This window comes from Mesoplodon mirus (genome assembly GCF_964341445.2).
Source record: "Mesoplodon mirus genome assembly, chromosome: 13".
Taxonomy (NCBI): Eukaryota; Metazoa; Chordata; class Mammalia; order Artiodactyla; family Ziphiidae; genus Mesoplodon; species Mesoplodon mirus.
The window spans coordinates 32,235,652-32,252,607 of record NC_138989.1 but is presented as its reverse complement, the minus strand read 5'-3'; the positions used below and the strand labels follow the sequence as shown (position 1 = coordinate 32,252,607).

The following is a 16,956-nucleotide window of genomic DNA, read 5'->3' as shown; positions in this document are numbered from 1 at the left end:
TAGAGGAAGTTCAAGTTAAAGCAAAGCGGCCGGCACGTTTTCCCGCGTGTGCGCGCGGCATCCTGTAATAACAACATCTACAGTGCTTCCGAGGACTCATCCCATCTCATCCTCATGGCAACTGTGCCTCGGGAAGCAAGCAGGTCCCAAGCCCCTGTTCTCAGATGACGACGCCCAGATGCAGGTCACATTAGTGACTCCCCAGGGCCACACAGAAACGCTGCTCCAACCTTTACAGCACGTTTGCCCATCTTTGACTTGGAGCAACGGCCATGAATTCCAAGTGCCTGTCCTGTCAGGGCCTGGTCTGTGATTTCCTCAGATAGTTTGCAGACACCTTCAGCAAGTACAAACGAAGGGGAGTGGAGAAAGTAACGGATGTGTCTTGCTAATGACAAACACACCAAGAAAAGCAAAAGAGCTCTGCACTGCCATGATCCTGACCTTGCTTCCTCCCTACCTTCCCCGCGAACCACTGAGGAGACACCCCAAGGTCACTACCTCATGTACTTGCTATTCAAATAAATCAGAACTGGCGAAAAAAAAATTCCACAACAGCCAAGAGCTGAGGCCGTATGTGACATTTGGTGACACAAATGAGCGGCCACAAAGGTGTCCTCTCTGCTCTGATGACCGACCCTTGGCTCCACTAGAGGGAACATTAACCAGCTGAACTATGAAGCTGGCATTGCTGCGCTGCTGATAGTGCCGGAGAGATAACTGCTGTTATTCTAGAACCTTCTCCTCGGCTCCAAATGCACGTCACAAAGTTCAGTTCGGCAGGTGCAAAGGAATCTATGATTAGTTAAAATAAAGTAGGACTTTCTCTATCCTGCCGACGCCACTGGGCACGGTACCGGGAAACCACCTGAGAGGAGAAACCATCTTTCATCCTCGAGAGGAGGGATACCCACACACACAGTCGCTCTCCACCAGAATGTGCCTTGGTTCACAGTCCTCACAGCGGAGCCCCGTGGCCCCCGGCCTGCAGACGCACTGCCCGGACCCGCGGTCACAGTCACCGTGGACAGAGCCGTGCGGGCTGCAGTCACACCTCTGGCAGGTGCCACCCGGCATCTGAGGGTTCCCACGGTAGCCCAAGGAGCACCTACAGAAGGAGACACGTGGGACAGACAGGAGGGTCAACACCAGTGAGTAAATACACGGAGCAGCTTCCCAAGGACAGTAATCACTTCTGCCACATGAAGTACAGAGAACACAGGCCCACTCACCTTTTTCTGCATTTTATTTCCTGAAAGGAGGATGAGATGGTCACAAGGAAGTGCATTTACCTATCTTGATGCCCTGGGGGGTTTCGTTTTGCATTATCAATCGCGCACATCCAAACTGATAAGGGCTCCCGATCACTTTCATGAATATGTCCTATGCGTATAAAAGGGGCAGGTGACATACCTTTCACAATATTGTCCTTCGTAGCCCGGGAAACAGGCATCACAGCGGAAATCGTGATCACCTTCCAAGACACAAGTGGGACTAAAACTGGAAGAAAAGAATTTTTTTTGAATTTTCAGATACACAACTTCAAATCTTTCTTAGGGTACTTATTCATTACTCTTAGGGTACATGATACTGTTCTAAAAAATAAGTGATTACACTGGACAATTGGACAAGTTTTTTAGAGCTTATACTCTTTGGGGCAAAAAAAAAAAGGAAAATAAACACGTAATCGATACAAGCGGTTGCATCTCTTGTATCTAGAAGATACTCACAGATGCCTGTCCAGTGACAACCATGTGAGTGCTGAGGGGATGCAGCCCGATTTACAGAAGACAACGAATTAGTCACCAAACAAGAAAGCTTCCCAGGTGAAAAGGGGCTTGTTCTGAGATGTACGTGAACTATCTGACTTATTAGATGAAAAGGTGGCTGGAGGGAGCTGCACGTGAGCAAACATGCGGAACATCAGGGAGAAGGGAGCTGGACCAGCGCTGGGGATACACCTGACTGCAGTGAGAGGCAAGAGGGAAAAGCAGGAGAAAGAAGCGGATAGAGGGCGGGATCTCAGAATAACTGGACCTAGAGGTGGGGAGTCGGGCGATGGGCTACAGCAGCAAAAGGACAGAGCATCAAACACTGGATAATCCACTCAGACGCTGCTCCCCTCCTCGGGGACTTCAGCTTCTGGCGTGTTCCTTCTTCTCAAAAACCTCTGCCTCCACATTTTAAATCACCAACCAGAGGCTCAGCTGGGTACCTGCAAACCACTAAAAAAACAGCTGGGGTATCTGGCCGGTAAGAGAAGTTCCCAGCATGAGTGACAGGGCTGCTATGAGCCCTGCTTCACTTCTGACTTTTTTCCCTCCTTAAACACTGAAGGGACAGACTTCAGTGAAAACACAAAATATGTAGAAAACAAAGCACGTCTTTCGGGGCCTCTCAGACGCACAGCACATACGGAACGTTCACACTCTCACCGTCTCTTCCTGATAGTGTACTAATTTATTAGTGTGTGTGTGTGTGTGTGTGTGTAGGGGGTGTGCTGTGGGGATGGTGTGGACTTTCTGTAACTGAATAAGTAAAATACACAAACAGTATAGAACTGTGCAAAGTAGAAGTGTAAAACACCCGTCCAGACATTTCTCTGGGCACGTATAGCTATGGAGCTGTGGATATGGACATACATACGGATAATGAATGTTTTCCAAAATGGCATCACATCATATGCTCAGTTTCATAATTCCATTGGCCATTTCTCCAGTTCTGTACATACAGATAATGTCTTATTCTTTTCTCAGTGTTGGTACAATATTTCACTCTAGGTATGTACCACAATACACTCTAGGTATTTAATCAATCCCGTGTAGGTAGATATTTTAGTGCCCCCCTCCAATTTCTTGTCAGTACAAGCAATGCCCATCTTTTACACATATGCAAGTATTTACATAGCTTAGATTACATGAGTGAAATTGATGATTCAAACTTTATATACAGGTTTTATACAAAAAATAGCAGTAGCAATAAATTTTAGGATGCTTGATAGTTTACAGGAGAAGTTTACACAGTGCCTCTCATTAGGTATTCACTGTCAAGTGACACTTACTTGGAGACAATAAAAGATAGAAGATTAGAACATTAAAAGGAAAACTTCAATTTAGTATACCAAAAGTTGGTATTTGATCTATACATGTTCAATGCCTTGTCAAATATTCTAAGCAATAATGAAATGTTATTTATGAATTACAATTTTCGTTGAAACCAAAGAGGACCCACGGATATTCCAATTCCCGCCTAAAATCTCTGGTTCTTTTATGTGTTCAGGTAACTCTATACAAGCATCATGAGTACGAGGTAGAACCTGGCCCCAATTTCCTTACCATGCAGCATTTCTGCACTTCATCAGACATCAGCATGTATAAATTCTAACCCCATTCCCTTGCATTAAACAGGAACTGAATTCTTCATATCATTATTCATAAAATTAATAACAATTCATCTCTAGGCACACTGGTTCCATAGGTTGGAGGCTAAAATTAGTCTTCAATAAAACAAAACCTGAAAGTCCTTTCTTTAATGGGTTCCATTCTAACACTCAAAGCTAACACACAGATACTTTGCTTTTGAAAAGATTCTCTTCAAATGCTGGAAGAATGAACACTTTTTCTTAAAATTAGCCTTTCTCGACACACGCAGAGTATTCATTAAGACAGATCACGCGGAGACCCTGGAAAGTGAAGCTGAGAGTGGAAGCAGCCCGCCTTCAGCAGTGGGTGGTGCGGGCGTGCCAGCGCACCTGCGGGACTCACCTGGCAGGGAGGCCGTGAGGACAGGTGCAGAGAGAGCAGTCTCTGGCCGAGCCGGTCACCTTCCCGTAGTACCCGGGGGCGCACACATCGCAGTGGTCTCCGGCGGTGTTGTGGCTGCAGTTCTGGGGCCCCATGTTTCAAAAGGAGAGGAAAACAATGGGAAACTGTTAGAACTCATTCTCATCTGGCAATAGCCCAGCACTACCATGTTCCATATCAGTTGACATTTTCTTATTCTCAAGGAAGGGTGAGCATTTTTCTTCATATTTTTAAAATCCTGGACACACTGGCAGCTCTGTGGCCTTCGTTCATTATAAGATTGCATTCATCAGACACAACCTAGAAATTACTGATGCATTCTTCTTATAGAAAATATACCCAGCGCGGCCAGCTTTCAGAGCCTTAAAATATGGATCTAAAATGTACAGGGACCCAAACAGCGATGTGAAGCACACTGATTCGTGCCTAGTCGGTGTTCAGTGATCACACTGGGGGGTTGAGAGGGCAGAAGTGAATGGATAGATGATTCAAGAAATCGACGGTGGGGCTTCCCTGGTGGCGCAGTGGTTGAGAGTCCGCCTGCCGATGCAGGGGACACGGGTTCGTGCCCCGGTCTGGGAAGATCCCACATGCCGCGGAGCGGCTGGGCCCGTGAGCCATGGCCGCTGAGCCTGCGCGTCCGGAGCCTGTGCTCCGCAACGGGAGAGGCCACAACAGTGAGAGGCCCGCGTACCGCAATTAAAAAAAAAAAAAAAAAAAAAAAGAAATCGACTGTGGGTTAAGTGGGCTGTGTTCTTTCCTGGGTATAAATTGACAGGTCAGCCGCTGACCTGAGAACTTTGTTCTGGTAGGTTAGGAAAGGTAGGGGAATCATTTAATGCCCTAGGAGTACCTAATCTTGTCAAAGTGGTTAGCTGCACCAAGGAAAGATGCAGCATGTAAGAACCAATTAACTTCTCAAACTATCCGTGTGACTTTTGTCCCCGTGATTGGCCAAGGGACCTTCTTAGCTAATTACATCTCACCTGAAGTTGCCTGAATCAATTCTCCTTAAATCCTTAAATGAGATTTTCTCATTTTCTGTATTAGGACTTTACTTCTGCCTGGAGCGTGAGCTGATTAGAATGAATAAATTTTTTAACAGTGTTGCAGCTATCTGTATCTTCATGAAGTCCATTTTACCTTGAATGACTGGAATAATTCTTTAATTCCAGATATAGAATGAAGTCAGCCAGGGTGAACACATATCTTTTTAACTGAGGAGAACCACGCAGTGCTTCAGCTTCTAAATTCACCTGGGCACTGCTATGGTTTAACAGTTTTCCCAGTGGAGATTGCCTTTAAATTCCACATATGTAAGATGTTTCCAAACAAAAGAAGAAGATGGATCTGGTGTGGGAACCCTGGTTCCTGTGTTTAGGCCACAGCCAAGATCTCTAAGGCTTTGGTGTGTCTTTCTTGGTGGGGAGCTCATTTTCCTTCAGTGAGTTATTTTGCCTGAAGCAGGTTAGTCTTGGCACAATTTAGACAAGGAACCAATGTTCCCACATGAGCTATCAGAAAGAATGAGGTTTCATGAGTAGGGAAAGAATATCAGGTTATTCTACGTTATCAATAAGGTCTCGTCGGCTTAAGGAAAACCCTGGATGCAAGAGTTTGTCCTCAGGAACACAAGACTTCTGTCTGGATCACTTGGTCCTTTGCAGTGGTCAGAACTCTCCTTGTGTCCCTGACGGCCTAGGGGTAGGTGGCCAGGAAACAAATGCACACTAAGACATCCAGGGCAACATGCAGTTTTTAACAAATGCCAGGAGAGGGCATCACTTTACACAGAGAAACACATTTTCAACTTTGACATGAACTCATTTTGAAACCTCCAAGTGACCCTTCAAATTCTATGACAGAAAGTTCTCATGTACTTTGACTACAACCACCAGTACGGCAAGTAAAAACAAGAGACACTTGACTAATTCCCAACTGATGTCCATAAACAGATTCAAGGAAGAAAAATTTATAAGAGAATTTCCACCAACAATATCGGACCACTTAGCTAGACTTTTCTGAAGGGAATATATGTATATCTTACATTTAGCTAAATTTAAACTCTCCCTAAATCAAGAAGCTTGTATGACCTCGAGCTGGAAATGTAGACGCTCAGGGCCTGCTCTCATTCTAAGCATCAGGCAAGGACCCAAACAAACCAGCATACCAGACACTTCCCCGTTTCAGGGTCACAGGTGCCACTGTGTTTGTTGCAATTGCAAGGTACACAGGGAGCCAGCAGAGGGCGCGGTCTCCTGCCATCGCCTTCTGGAAGCTTCCCTCTGTGGTAACCAGGTGCGCAGTCCTGAGGGAATGCAAAAGCAAAGGAAATGAAAAAGAAACCTGATTAACAAATGCGCAAAGGACTTGAATACACACTTCTCCAGAAAAGAAACACAAATGACTAAACAAGCACATGAAAAGATGCTCAGTAACACTAACCATCATGGAAATGCAAATCAAATACCAGCTCACACGCATTAGGATGGCTAGTATCAAAAAACCAAAAACCAAAAAAACCCCAGAAGATAACATGTTGGCAAGGCTATGGATAGACAGGAAGCCCTGTGCTTTGATGGTGGGAATTAGAAAGGTGTGGCACTGTGGAGCAGTATGGTGGTTCATCAAAAAGTTGAAAACAGAGTTACCGTGTGATCCAGCAATTGTACTTCTGGGCATAAACCCCAAGAACTGAAAGCAGGGTCTTGGAGAGATACTGGTACACCATGTTTGTAGCAGCATTAGTCACAATAGCCAAAGGCGACAGCAACCCAAGCGTCCACTGATGAGTGGATGGATAAACACAGTGTGGTCCATCCATCCAATGGACTATTATTCAGCTTTAAGAAGGAAGCAAGGAACTTCCCTGGTGGCGCAGTGGTTAAGAATCCGCCTGCTAATGCAGGGGGACATGGGTTTGAGCCCTGGTCTGGGAAGATCCCACATGCCACTGAGCAACTAAGCCCGTGCGCCACAACTACTGAGCCTGTGCTCTAGAGCCCGCAAGCCACAACTACTGAAGCCTGCATGCCTAGAGCCTGTGCTCCGCAACAAGAGAGGCCACCGCAATGAGAAGCCCACACACCGCAATGAAGAGTAGCCCCCGCTCACCACAACTAGAGAAAGCCCGCGTGCAGCAACGAAGATCCGACGCAGCCAAAACTTAATTAATTAATTTTTAAAAAAAAAGAAAAAAACGAAGGAAGCAAATTCTGACACATGCTACAACATGGATCCATCTTTAGGGCATCATGCTAAGTGAAATAAGCCAGTCACAAAAAGACAAATACGGCATGATTCCACTTACATGAGGGACCTACAGTAGTAGATTCATAGAGATAGAAAGTAGAAGGGTGAGACTGGGGGAGGGCCTAGGGGGGTTAGTGTTTACTGGGTACAGAGTTTCAGTTTTACCAGATGAAGAATTCTGGAGATTGGTTGTACAGCAGTGTGAGTGTACTTAACGCTATTGAGCTGTACACCTGAGAAATGGTCAAGATGGTGAGGTTTTATGTTTATGCCTATTTTACCACAAGTAATTGTTAAAAGGCAAAAATGACGTCATAGAGACACACAGTTCTCTCCATCACTCGGAGCTGCTGTAACAAGCATATTTCAACCCCAAACCAGGAAACGGAGTTTAACCACAGTCTCCCTACCTGACATGAGAGTCCAGCTGTGCCAGGAGGACAGCGACACTTCTCTAAAAGGGATGCCACCTCCCTCGTGGGGTGCGACTCTTCAGCCTTTCTGCCAACCTCCATAGAAATATTTGAGATTCTGTGAAACCGTTGGGTTAAGAAATGTGAGAGGAGACACTAATATTTACAAAGACACTTTCTTGAGACAGCACGTTACAGGATAACGTTGGCACATATATGAAACCAGAGCCTTCCTGCCAGTTTGAGAGTAGTTCCTACTCGCAGCTGTAAAGGAACTGGGTAAAAACACACTAAAAGCACATGAGTCATTATACAGGGAAGGTCCGCAGCCAAAATTTTAGAACTTCAATATAATGTTAGAGAAAGTACACCTCAAAGAATCTGAAGTACTAGTTTGGCCATAACCTAGGTGGCCTTCTTTATGGGATTAGTACTACATGAGCAGGGGACAGCATTCTTGATGCATTGTGACAGAGAAATGGGCATTGCAGTTTAAGGGCAGAAAAGAGCAGAACTGTTTTGTTGTTTACATAGAAGATATCACCATTATGTACTTACATGTTATATCCACATTAATACAGGAGATGGATAATTTATGTCACTTTTCACATATTTCATAATAATATTAACATTTAATAAGGTTTTGGTGAGGGACAGAAATATATATGATATTAAAGATAGGAGGGGGGCTTCCCTAGTGGCGCAGTGGTTGAGAGTCCGCCTGCCGACGCAGGGGACATGGGTTCGTGCCCCGGTCCGGGAAGATCCCACATGCCACGGAGCGGCTGGGCCCGTGAGCCGTGGCTGCTGAGCCTGCGCGTCCGGAGCCTGTGCTCCGCAACGGGAGAGGCCACAACAGTGAGAGGCCCGCGTACCGCAAAAAAAAAAAAAAAAAAAAAAAAAAGATAGGAGGCAATGGGGGTAAAGTGAATCAAATCCCTTCAGTTTGCTTTCAAATAAGGAAAATATTTTGAAACTTCTAGAAGTTTCCAAGTACCTGCTTTGCTGTAATCCTTGGCCATAAGATGCTTTGATGAGGATGTACTCAATGTTGCTAAGAACAGACATAAAATCTGAGCGTGTGACAGGTTCTTCAGAGACAGAGTTAAAGTATTTCCAAAAATTCTGTGGATGAGAAGCACATTCAGTTAAATTCAGGGTACAGATGCTCAGAGGCATATGAACTTAATTCCTTCAGAAATTTCTCCAGCAGTGAGCCCAGTTCTAAGTGACACGGAGTTTAAGTGAGGAAGCTCTCGTGTCACCTCCCAGGGGTGGCAGCCACACCATCTCATTTATCAACGGCCTCACATCACCTCTGGCAGCGCTAGCCACGCAGAGGACAGTCAGTAAACATCTGCTGGAGGGAGGAATCCACACTTTCCAAATTCAAGGGCAGCCAAAGACTCCAGACCATCATATCCAGACAGGTTGAGACTTGTGTACCACGATAAAGGATTTAAGATGCAATTTGCACTAAATTAACATAAGCCGAATATACATTTCTTGAGAATGTGAAATTTGAATCTTTGTAGAAGTTCTGCTAAACCCACTGGAATTTTGCCCCAAAGCCTTCTTCTTCACTCTCTATTACAGCAGCTTCATGATTTCATTGCATGCAGAGCAGAGTTCCCAGCCCGAGGGGCCTGTGTGAAAAGAGTGCTCGGTCACCTCTCTCATCCCCACTTCCTGCTCTTGTCTCAGTCCGTTCTTGGGGGCGGGCGCATCCACATAGATGACTTGCTTTCTGGTCCGGCCTCCTTTGATGAGCACCTGAGGCTCCAGGTTGGAGGTGCCGATCCCACTGGAAGAATAGAAGGCCACGCTGTACCGTAGTTTGCTGCCGTAGGCCATGAGCTGTCGAAGAGTACAGTGTTGTTTACTTCTCTGGCATAGCACTGGTTTAAAATTATTTTATCATAAGCCTGCTGCCATTTGAAAGAAATCTTGTGTCTTAAAAATACATCACATGGGTGGAATACGTTGTCTGGTATGAATTTCCTTCTAATTCTACTTAATTATGGATCGTTAAATTGACCCAGGCTATCGTTCCTAAGTAAGCGATCCTTCAAAAGTTTTTAAAATCGCATCATGAAGGTGTGATCGGCTGTAAAAAGCTGTACTTATGTATTGTGTACAGGTTGATAGGTTTGGGGATAAGTATACACCCATGGGACCACCATCACCAAAGCCACAGCCACAGCCATCACCTCCCAATGTTTCCTCTTGATGATACTAACAAAGGTAAGCTCCAAAGTAACAAAACAGTCATTGTAATTACTTTCAAGCTCCTTTGAATTAAAAATTATGTATAGCCATCAGAGCACATATTTTCAAGTTTTAAAAATCAGGCTGAATTCATATACAGACTGCTATATTTATATAAACAAAGATGCATATGATGCTTTCAAGTCTCTGTCACCCCTGCCCCAAAAGGAGTGCCAATTTCTTGAGAAGACCCTCTCGGGCCATAGCTCCCAAGCTTGCATTGAGCCTCTATTAGTAAAAACAATAAATGTTTGTCGAATGACTGCTTTAAGAAGAAAAAGAATATGTTTTGAACTTTAAAAGACTTTCAAAATTAATGGAGAAATTTAAAGAGCCCTTCATCTGGGGGATTTTTACAAGTGTTAACCTTTTCCATCCCCAGTTAGAAGAGGAGATTAATAACTACTCCAGTTAGCAATAGGCCAACCCAGGCCACTGTGATTTCAAAGTGCACCCAGGAAATGTGGATGGCTGGAGGCTGGGTGCACGTCTCACCTGGTCTCCCTGAAACTGCCCGGGCAGCCGCCAGTAAAACGGCTCTGTGTGCACATGCTGCCTGACAGTCATGGCATCCAGGAGGACATCAGGGGCCTGGTAATACACCCCCTCGGTCGTACCCTTGAGGTTACTCTGAGAAACCACACGCAGAAGAGGCTGATCTGAGCCCAGCGTTACCTAGTCATGGAGGGGAGGACAAAGCCACTTTAGAATGTGAATTAACATCACACCTTTGACCATCAGATTCTTCCACTGTTTCAGACGAGACAGCTTCATTATTAAAACAGCAGTAAGAAAGACTTTTCTTTTCAATTTAAACACCTGGATTAAAATGAACTGAAAATGCCTTTAAACCACTGCATTTAGGGTCAAACTCTTCCTATACTGGGCCAGGTTCAATTACATGAAGGAGGCTGCTGAGACTTTACTCTTCACTCCGACTAAGGCTGCAGACAGATTAGCACAGAGCGACACTGATGCCCAGGTTCCTGTTCTATTTACTTCCTGGACAGCAGAAGCAGACCTCTGATTCTGGACTAACCCAAATCAGCTTCCTAGAATTTCTGATGCAGTAAGAGCAAAGTTTAATGTAAGTACCTGGCTGCCTTTCCCACCCTCACCCAACTCCCAAGGGTAGAGGGTTGCGAACAGAATGTCTATCTGCGTGTGTAACCCACCGGCATCCTCACGTAGCCCTCGGCCTCTGAGCAGAGCTGTGACAGCCCAAAGCAGAAGCACGGGGTGCACCCCCGAGGGTCCGCCTCGTCCAGACCAAAGGTGCCAGCTCGACACTCACTGCATTGAGGGCCAATGACATTTTCCTAAAGGAGACAAAGTGACAGACTCATTTTTACCTGAAAAAAAGAGACACGGTTTATGAACAAACAGAAATGGGAAAAAAACACAAAAATCACTTTGGATGAACAAACATGGCTAACTAGCTGCTCCTCAGGCTGGTCCTTAACCTCTCTGAGCATCAGTTCTCTCAGACTCAGTGATTCCCCAACTCAGCTGATCATCAGAATCGTCTTGGAAGCTTTTGGAAAATGCATATTCCCCGGTGAGTCTCCAGACGTGGGCCCAGATCCTCTTGGAGGTCCCAGGTGACCAGTCAGGTGGAGAGCCACGGGCCAGATATTATTAGGGCAGGTCCTCCTGTGCTGACCATCCGTGGTGAGAACTGCTACCACAGATGTGATGAACCAAGCACACGTCCACTGATGTTCCCGTTACCCCGCAGCCACATGAGTTTCCCCTTCCTCCTCCCCCACCACTAATCAACCAGGATTCCATCTCTCAGACCCTGGGAAAGGAACAGAGAAGATGGCCAAGGACCTTCTAATAACAAAGCACAACGGGAAGACAAAAGGAAATACACGGAGTTAAGTATGATGTTGAAATCTAACCTCCTGGGAAAATAATAAACACACATGTCCTCTAGTCTGGCCAGCACGCAAAGGAGAATAATTACTTACCAGGTATAGAATCACAAAACTTCCTGAAGCCCTGTGTTATCTATTTTACCTGTATATTCAAGACAGATAGGCTACTCAGCCAACTGAAACACATGATAGAAAACTCAGCGTGTTTTTCAAATCAGTCCCATCACCTGACACTTGTAATTAACAGTACAAATTCCTTCTAAAGAATCATCCATCATTCCAGAAGAGCATACACAGGATTTAAACCCAGACCCAGAAGGTGGTGCAAACTCATTATGAGAAGCGTCTAAAACCCAAGTGCTTATTTAAATAGTGAAAGCCCCGAAGTCAGAATGGCGAGTGGGAGGGAGGGAGGAAGTGGAATCGGGCGCCAGTACCTTGCAAGAGCAGGTTCCGGTCTCCGGGGCACAGCTGCAGAGACCCTGCTCCTGGCCACAGGTGTCGGCCAGTGTCCCTCTCAGGTCGCAGTCACAGGCCACACAGTCCGGAAAGTCTCTGTACCCCAGGGAGCACTGGTGGCAGGTCTGTCCACCAAATGCAGGCTTACACTGGCAATGGCCAGTGAGCACATCACACTGATGACTGGCTGACCCCACGCTGCTGCAATTACAGGCCTGCACGAAAAATACTGAATAAATAAAAAGGCAGCTTTCATATCTTCATAATGTACACGTATGGGGATTACAGGAAAACACTAAACGTGGGGAGATCATACAAACAAATGGATCGCTCTCACTATTGCCATATGGACTCACTTTGCCACAAGCCATCAAGAGGCCAGGACTTATGCTGCTGGACGTTAGTGAACCTTTGTGACACATGCAGGCCGGGCCACAACCGTGGCCTGAAATTCAATCTATTTAATAGGTCAAAGCAGTCCAGCAAAATGATTTTAGAAGTCCAGTAACGCTCCCTCTGCTTTCAAAATGTAAAGTCTAAGTTTAACCGACAAAAGTGACATAGAGAAACAGAACCGTTGAAGATCGGACATACCTCCCCCACCCCCAATAAAGTGATTTAGGTCTTTCTCCTGGAAGATAGCATATATTGCAGAATATATTTAAAGGGCACCAAAATAAATGTTTGATCTTCTAACCAGCAATTCCACAGCTAGACTCTTGAAGAAAACTTAGAATATTGTATTTTAAGGATGCTGCTTCTTCCACTTTGATTCCTACAATCGGTCCTGAGTTTTGAATAGAAACCATCAAGCTATTCAACAGGTTAAAATCAAGCGAATAGATAAAAGAAGAAGAATGAAACCTGACACAGCAAAGTAATTCTCAGTTGAGAAAATGTGCAGGTGACAGTGCACACCTGGCATCCGAGCTCCAGGTCGTGGCCCCAGTATCCGTCCGCACACCCCTCGCACGCCGCACCCTGAGTATGAGGCGGGCAGACACACTCCCCTGACTCTGGGTCACAGGTGTTCTGAGTGTGAGCGCAGTCACAGGCTACAACAGAGACACAGGGTGCTGTTACAGATCAGGACCGTCGGGGTCAACCGAAGGGGTCAGAGTTGATGCTGCAAGTTATTTCCCTTGTGTTAAATAATCTCAATCACTCTTCTAGCTCCTGAAAGAAAACTCGTGATCCCCAGCACCCCGCCGTGTCTCACGGGAGGTGAATGCCCCTCCTTGTGGAGAGTTGCTCCTGGCTGAGAGATAATAAGGGCACAGTGGGAGAAATAGAGAAATGACAGGTGGGGAGAACAGAGAGTTAACACTTACCAAGCACTTGTTTGCCAATCGCCATGCTAAGGACTTTAAGTACAACCCTGACGGTAACTCCTGGATGGACGGAATAATCGACTTCTCCATTTTACAGATGAGGAGACCGAAGCTAAGTAAAGTTAAGTAATTAGTCTAAGCTCACACAGTTAGTACAGCCTGACCAAGGCTTGTGGACTTACCCAGAATAGGGATCAGGAACTAGAAAAAAGGTATGAAATCCTACATGTTCAGAAAAATGAATGTAAAGGAACTTAACAGAATTAGACAGAAGTCAAAGGAGAGCTCAAAGGAAAGTCTGGGAATTACAATAAAGTCTCAAACACTGAATTCAGGAGCTTACGTGTACAGCCACCGTCCTGGTAGGCATGGAAGCCGCGGGCACACCTGTCACACCTCTCCCCGGCTACACCTGGGACACAGCGACACTGGCCTTCCTCTGTGCAGTCGTCCGACAGGGAGCCCGACGCACTGCAGTTACAGGGCAGGCACCCGAGCCCCGTGTCCAACCCGTAGTAGCCGTGCTGTTTCACGGGGGCAGAGCCACGGAAGACAAAATACATTTTAGTAAGTGGCTAGTATCTACCAGAACATTTCCCAAATCAACAACTGCACGTGTCATAGATTCATAAAGTGTTCTTGACATCATTCCACTGCTCTGTAAACCGAATACATACTCTCCAGATGGGGCCGCATAGCACTCACCAGCCATGTTGCGGGAACCTGCTCTTTCTGGTGGTCGGGATTCCATTTCATTTGAACCAGTTAAGGCATCATTTATAGACATTAACACTGACACACACGTTCATTGTATGTAATGACCAGGAGGCGTCTTACCAGGCATTGGTTACACTGCTGTCCGGTCACGTGTGGTTTGCAGTCACAGAGTCCAGTCTCAGGATGGCAGGCAGCAGAAAGGGAGCCTTGGCCATGGCATTCACAGGCTAACACACACAGAAGGCATATTTGTGCCCATTTCTGGGTACGGCTGTTATAAAATCCCTTAATCCCCAAAGGAGAAATTTTAACATTCATGTTTCAAATCATAAAACAAAATTATTGCTTTGCAGTAACTTGAAAAATTTAGTATTTTTCTGAAGCGTAAGCCAAAATAAGGTTGGTGAAAGGAACCATCACAGAGAAAAAAAATTACTTGAAGCTGTTAAGATAATAATTGGCAAACAAATTCAACCAATTTCATGAATTCTTTGAAATTTTTAAAATGAGCCACCAATGTATATCAACCAATCTTCATTAAAAAACATGCAAAGAAGATTTCAAAATCAATTTAGCCACTTGCTCATTCCAATTATACATATTTAATATTTTAAAGCTCAGTTATAACGACCTAGATAACTAATACTGTACATCATAATTTAATGAACTATTTCTCTGTCCTGAGTCGTGAGTCCTTTGAGGTTCTTACCTTCTGGCCAGATGCTTCCGTTTTATCTACAGCCAGAATATTGATGTTTAAAGCCACAAAGTCCCTTCCTTCTCAAAGTGATTCAAATTAACGGGTCCAAGAACCGTTTACTTTGTACCACAGCTGTCAATATGCGCTTCATTTAAAATTTGTAATATGTTCCCTGACAAGCTATCCCAGGACGTGTACCATTTATGAATGGTTGGGCTCGGAAAATGCACACTCTCCGTCCTACGGTATAACCACGTAAGAAAAACGTCACGAATTACCTCAAGCCCTAGCACACGTTGTGTGGCAGCCTTTGTGGGGCAGAGTAGGGGTGGGCACTGGAAAGTGGAAGGCTGATGGTCAGAGGAAAGGGGGTGGGATTCTGCTTCCTTGGTTGACTATGGCCATGTCACCGGGCCTCTCTCCCCTAGTTTTTCCCTTGTGTGCGTGGATCGTGGATTGATGTTCACAGCTCCTGTAGGAGGCTGGTCAAGTGTCATGGGCCCCACACAATGCTGCCCATTCTTGTAGTTTAACTTTTATTTTCTGTTTTTCTGATGCTTTGACTTCTGGGGCCTTGCTGACCCTGGAGAGACAGCCAGGCCCAGGGCCAGTCAATTTCCAGAGACTGTAAACAGCTCACCTGCTGGAATGCCTTTCATATGCAAACCATCCAATCCAGAGCCCACACCCCACGCCTTCCTCACTGGCTCTCAGGTTCCTTTGGGCCCTGACATTCCACTGTCCACCAGTCCTAGTCACACCAGGGCCTGGCATCAGACAAGAGGCACAGTCCCTAGGCCCCGGGAATGGCTGAAATGATTCAGACTAGCCAGTCCCAGATCTGCTTACCCTGCACGCCCTTTTCTTCCTGCAGATAAAAGCTCCTGTCCACACTTCCCCTCGTGACCAACCCAGGTGCTTCCCCGTGTAGCCACCCCCCAACTCTCCCCTGACCTGGCCTCCAGAGTAACAAACTGCCTTTGTGATGGTGGTCCTCTCCTGATCTGCTGGCCTTGCTGTACCGAAATAATAATAAAGCCTGTATTTAAAACCGTCCTCAGCCTCCCACCACTCTTAACTGTCTCCCAGGGAAAACATCACACACTCACACACATTCACTCACACCCCGCCATCCCCCCCACCACCGCAAACCCTTAACTCTCTCTGAGTTTCCATCCCTGACTCTCCCTACCGTCTCCCTCCCTCCCTCCCTCCCTTCCCCTTCACACCACCCAGTCTTCCAGCCCAATTCTTGGCCCCTCGGCTGCTACAACGGCTCCTCCTAAAATGTCCAGGACTCCCAGGTGCAGATCCAGTGAGCAGATCCTGCCTCCATCCTGATGCATCTTTCGGTGGGACGGGCCATGGACCCCTCTCTCCCTTTTGAACCTCTCTCTTACCAAGGTTTCGGGACCCCTTCGAAACGCTTTGGTTTCCTTCCTCTTTCTCCTGTATTTCCCTCTGATCCTCCCTCTCTGTGCCTAACTCAAACACCACCCTTCCTCTGGGGACTATTCCAAGTTCACTTCGAGTATGATCATCACCAAATATTGATGATAATAACAAATCACATTTATCACACACCCGTCAGCTTGTGTCTCCACGTTACAGTCAATATGTGAAATAAACGAATGAACCTTCGTAACAAACATACGAGGGAAGTACTATAATTTTCTCTATTTTTGGGTGAGAAGTCTAACACTTAGAAAGGTGATGTAACTAGCCAGAGGTCACACTGTTATTTGCAGTTATCCCTCTATAACAACAATTATAATAGCAATTATTAATAAAAATTGTTCATGTTATAAATAATACTAATTTAAAATAACTGGCAATTACCTTCTGCCAGGTTCTTTACAGGTATTTTAATTCTCAGAAGAACCCCACAATAAAAAATTATACCTACTTAAGTTATTTCGCACAAAGTTTCTTTAATATTAGCGCCCAGAAGGCTTCCCACCACGCTTTTCTCCCTCCACACCACTCTCTGCCCTGGACAACTGTGTCCACAGCCACTACTGCATCTATCACACCAAAGCTGATGTCAGTAATACTGAATACTGGCATTTCTACCGGGTTCACCTAATAAAATATGGTATTATGTTATCGTGTGGAGACTTCTGGGACGTTCAT

General features: G+C 45.6%; 1 protein-coding gene across 1 annotated transcript in view; it reads right to left on the bottom strand.

Moving 5' to 3' along the window:
- The window catches only part of LAMA1 (laminin subunit alpha 1), a gene marked incomplete at its 5' end in the record, with an annotated part of 146,381 nt that overhangs the window by 55,498 nt on the left and 73,927 nt on the right, over window positions 1-16,956 (bottom strand). Inside the window, 13 exons of the mRNA XM_082641419.1 lie at window positions 915-1,108; window positions 1,414-1,500; window positions 3,765-3,886; window positions 5,974-6,111; window positions 7,466-7,586; window positions 8,466-8,593; window positions 9,140-9,325; window positions 10,232-10,411; window positions 10,912-11,055; window positions 12,054-12,290; window positions 12,994-13,130; window positions 13,750-13,930; window positions 14,244-14,350. Coding sequence (XP_082497545.1) covers window positions 915-1,108; window positions 1,414-1,500; window positions 3,765-3,886; window positions 5,974-6,111; window positions 7,466-7,586; window positions 8,466-8,593; window positions 9,140-9,325; window positions 10,232-10,411; window positions 10,912-11,055; window positions 12,054-12,290; window positions 12,994-13,130; window positions 13,750-13,930; window positions 14,244-14,350 — 1,962 coding nt within the window. The remainder of the gene's footprint in view (window positions 1-914; window positions 1,109-1,413; window positions 1,501-3,764; window positions 3,887-5,973; window positions 6,112-7,465; window positions 7,587-8,465; window positions 8,594-9,139; window positions 9,326-10,231; window positions 10,412-10,911; window positions 11,056-12,053; window positions 12,291-12,993; window positions 13,131-13,749; window positions 13,931-14,243; window positions 14,351-16,956) is intronic.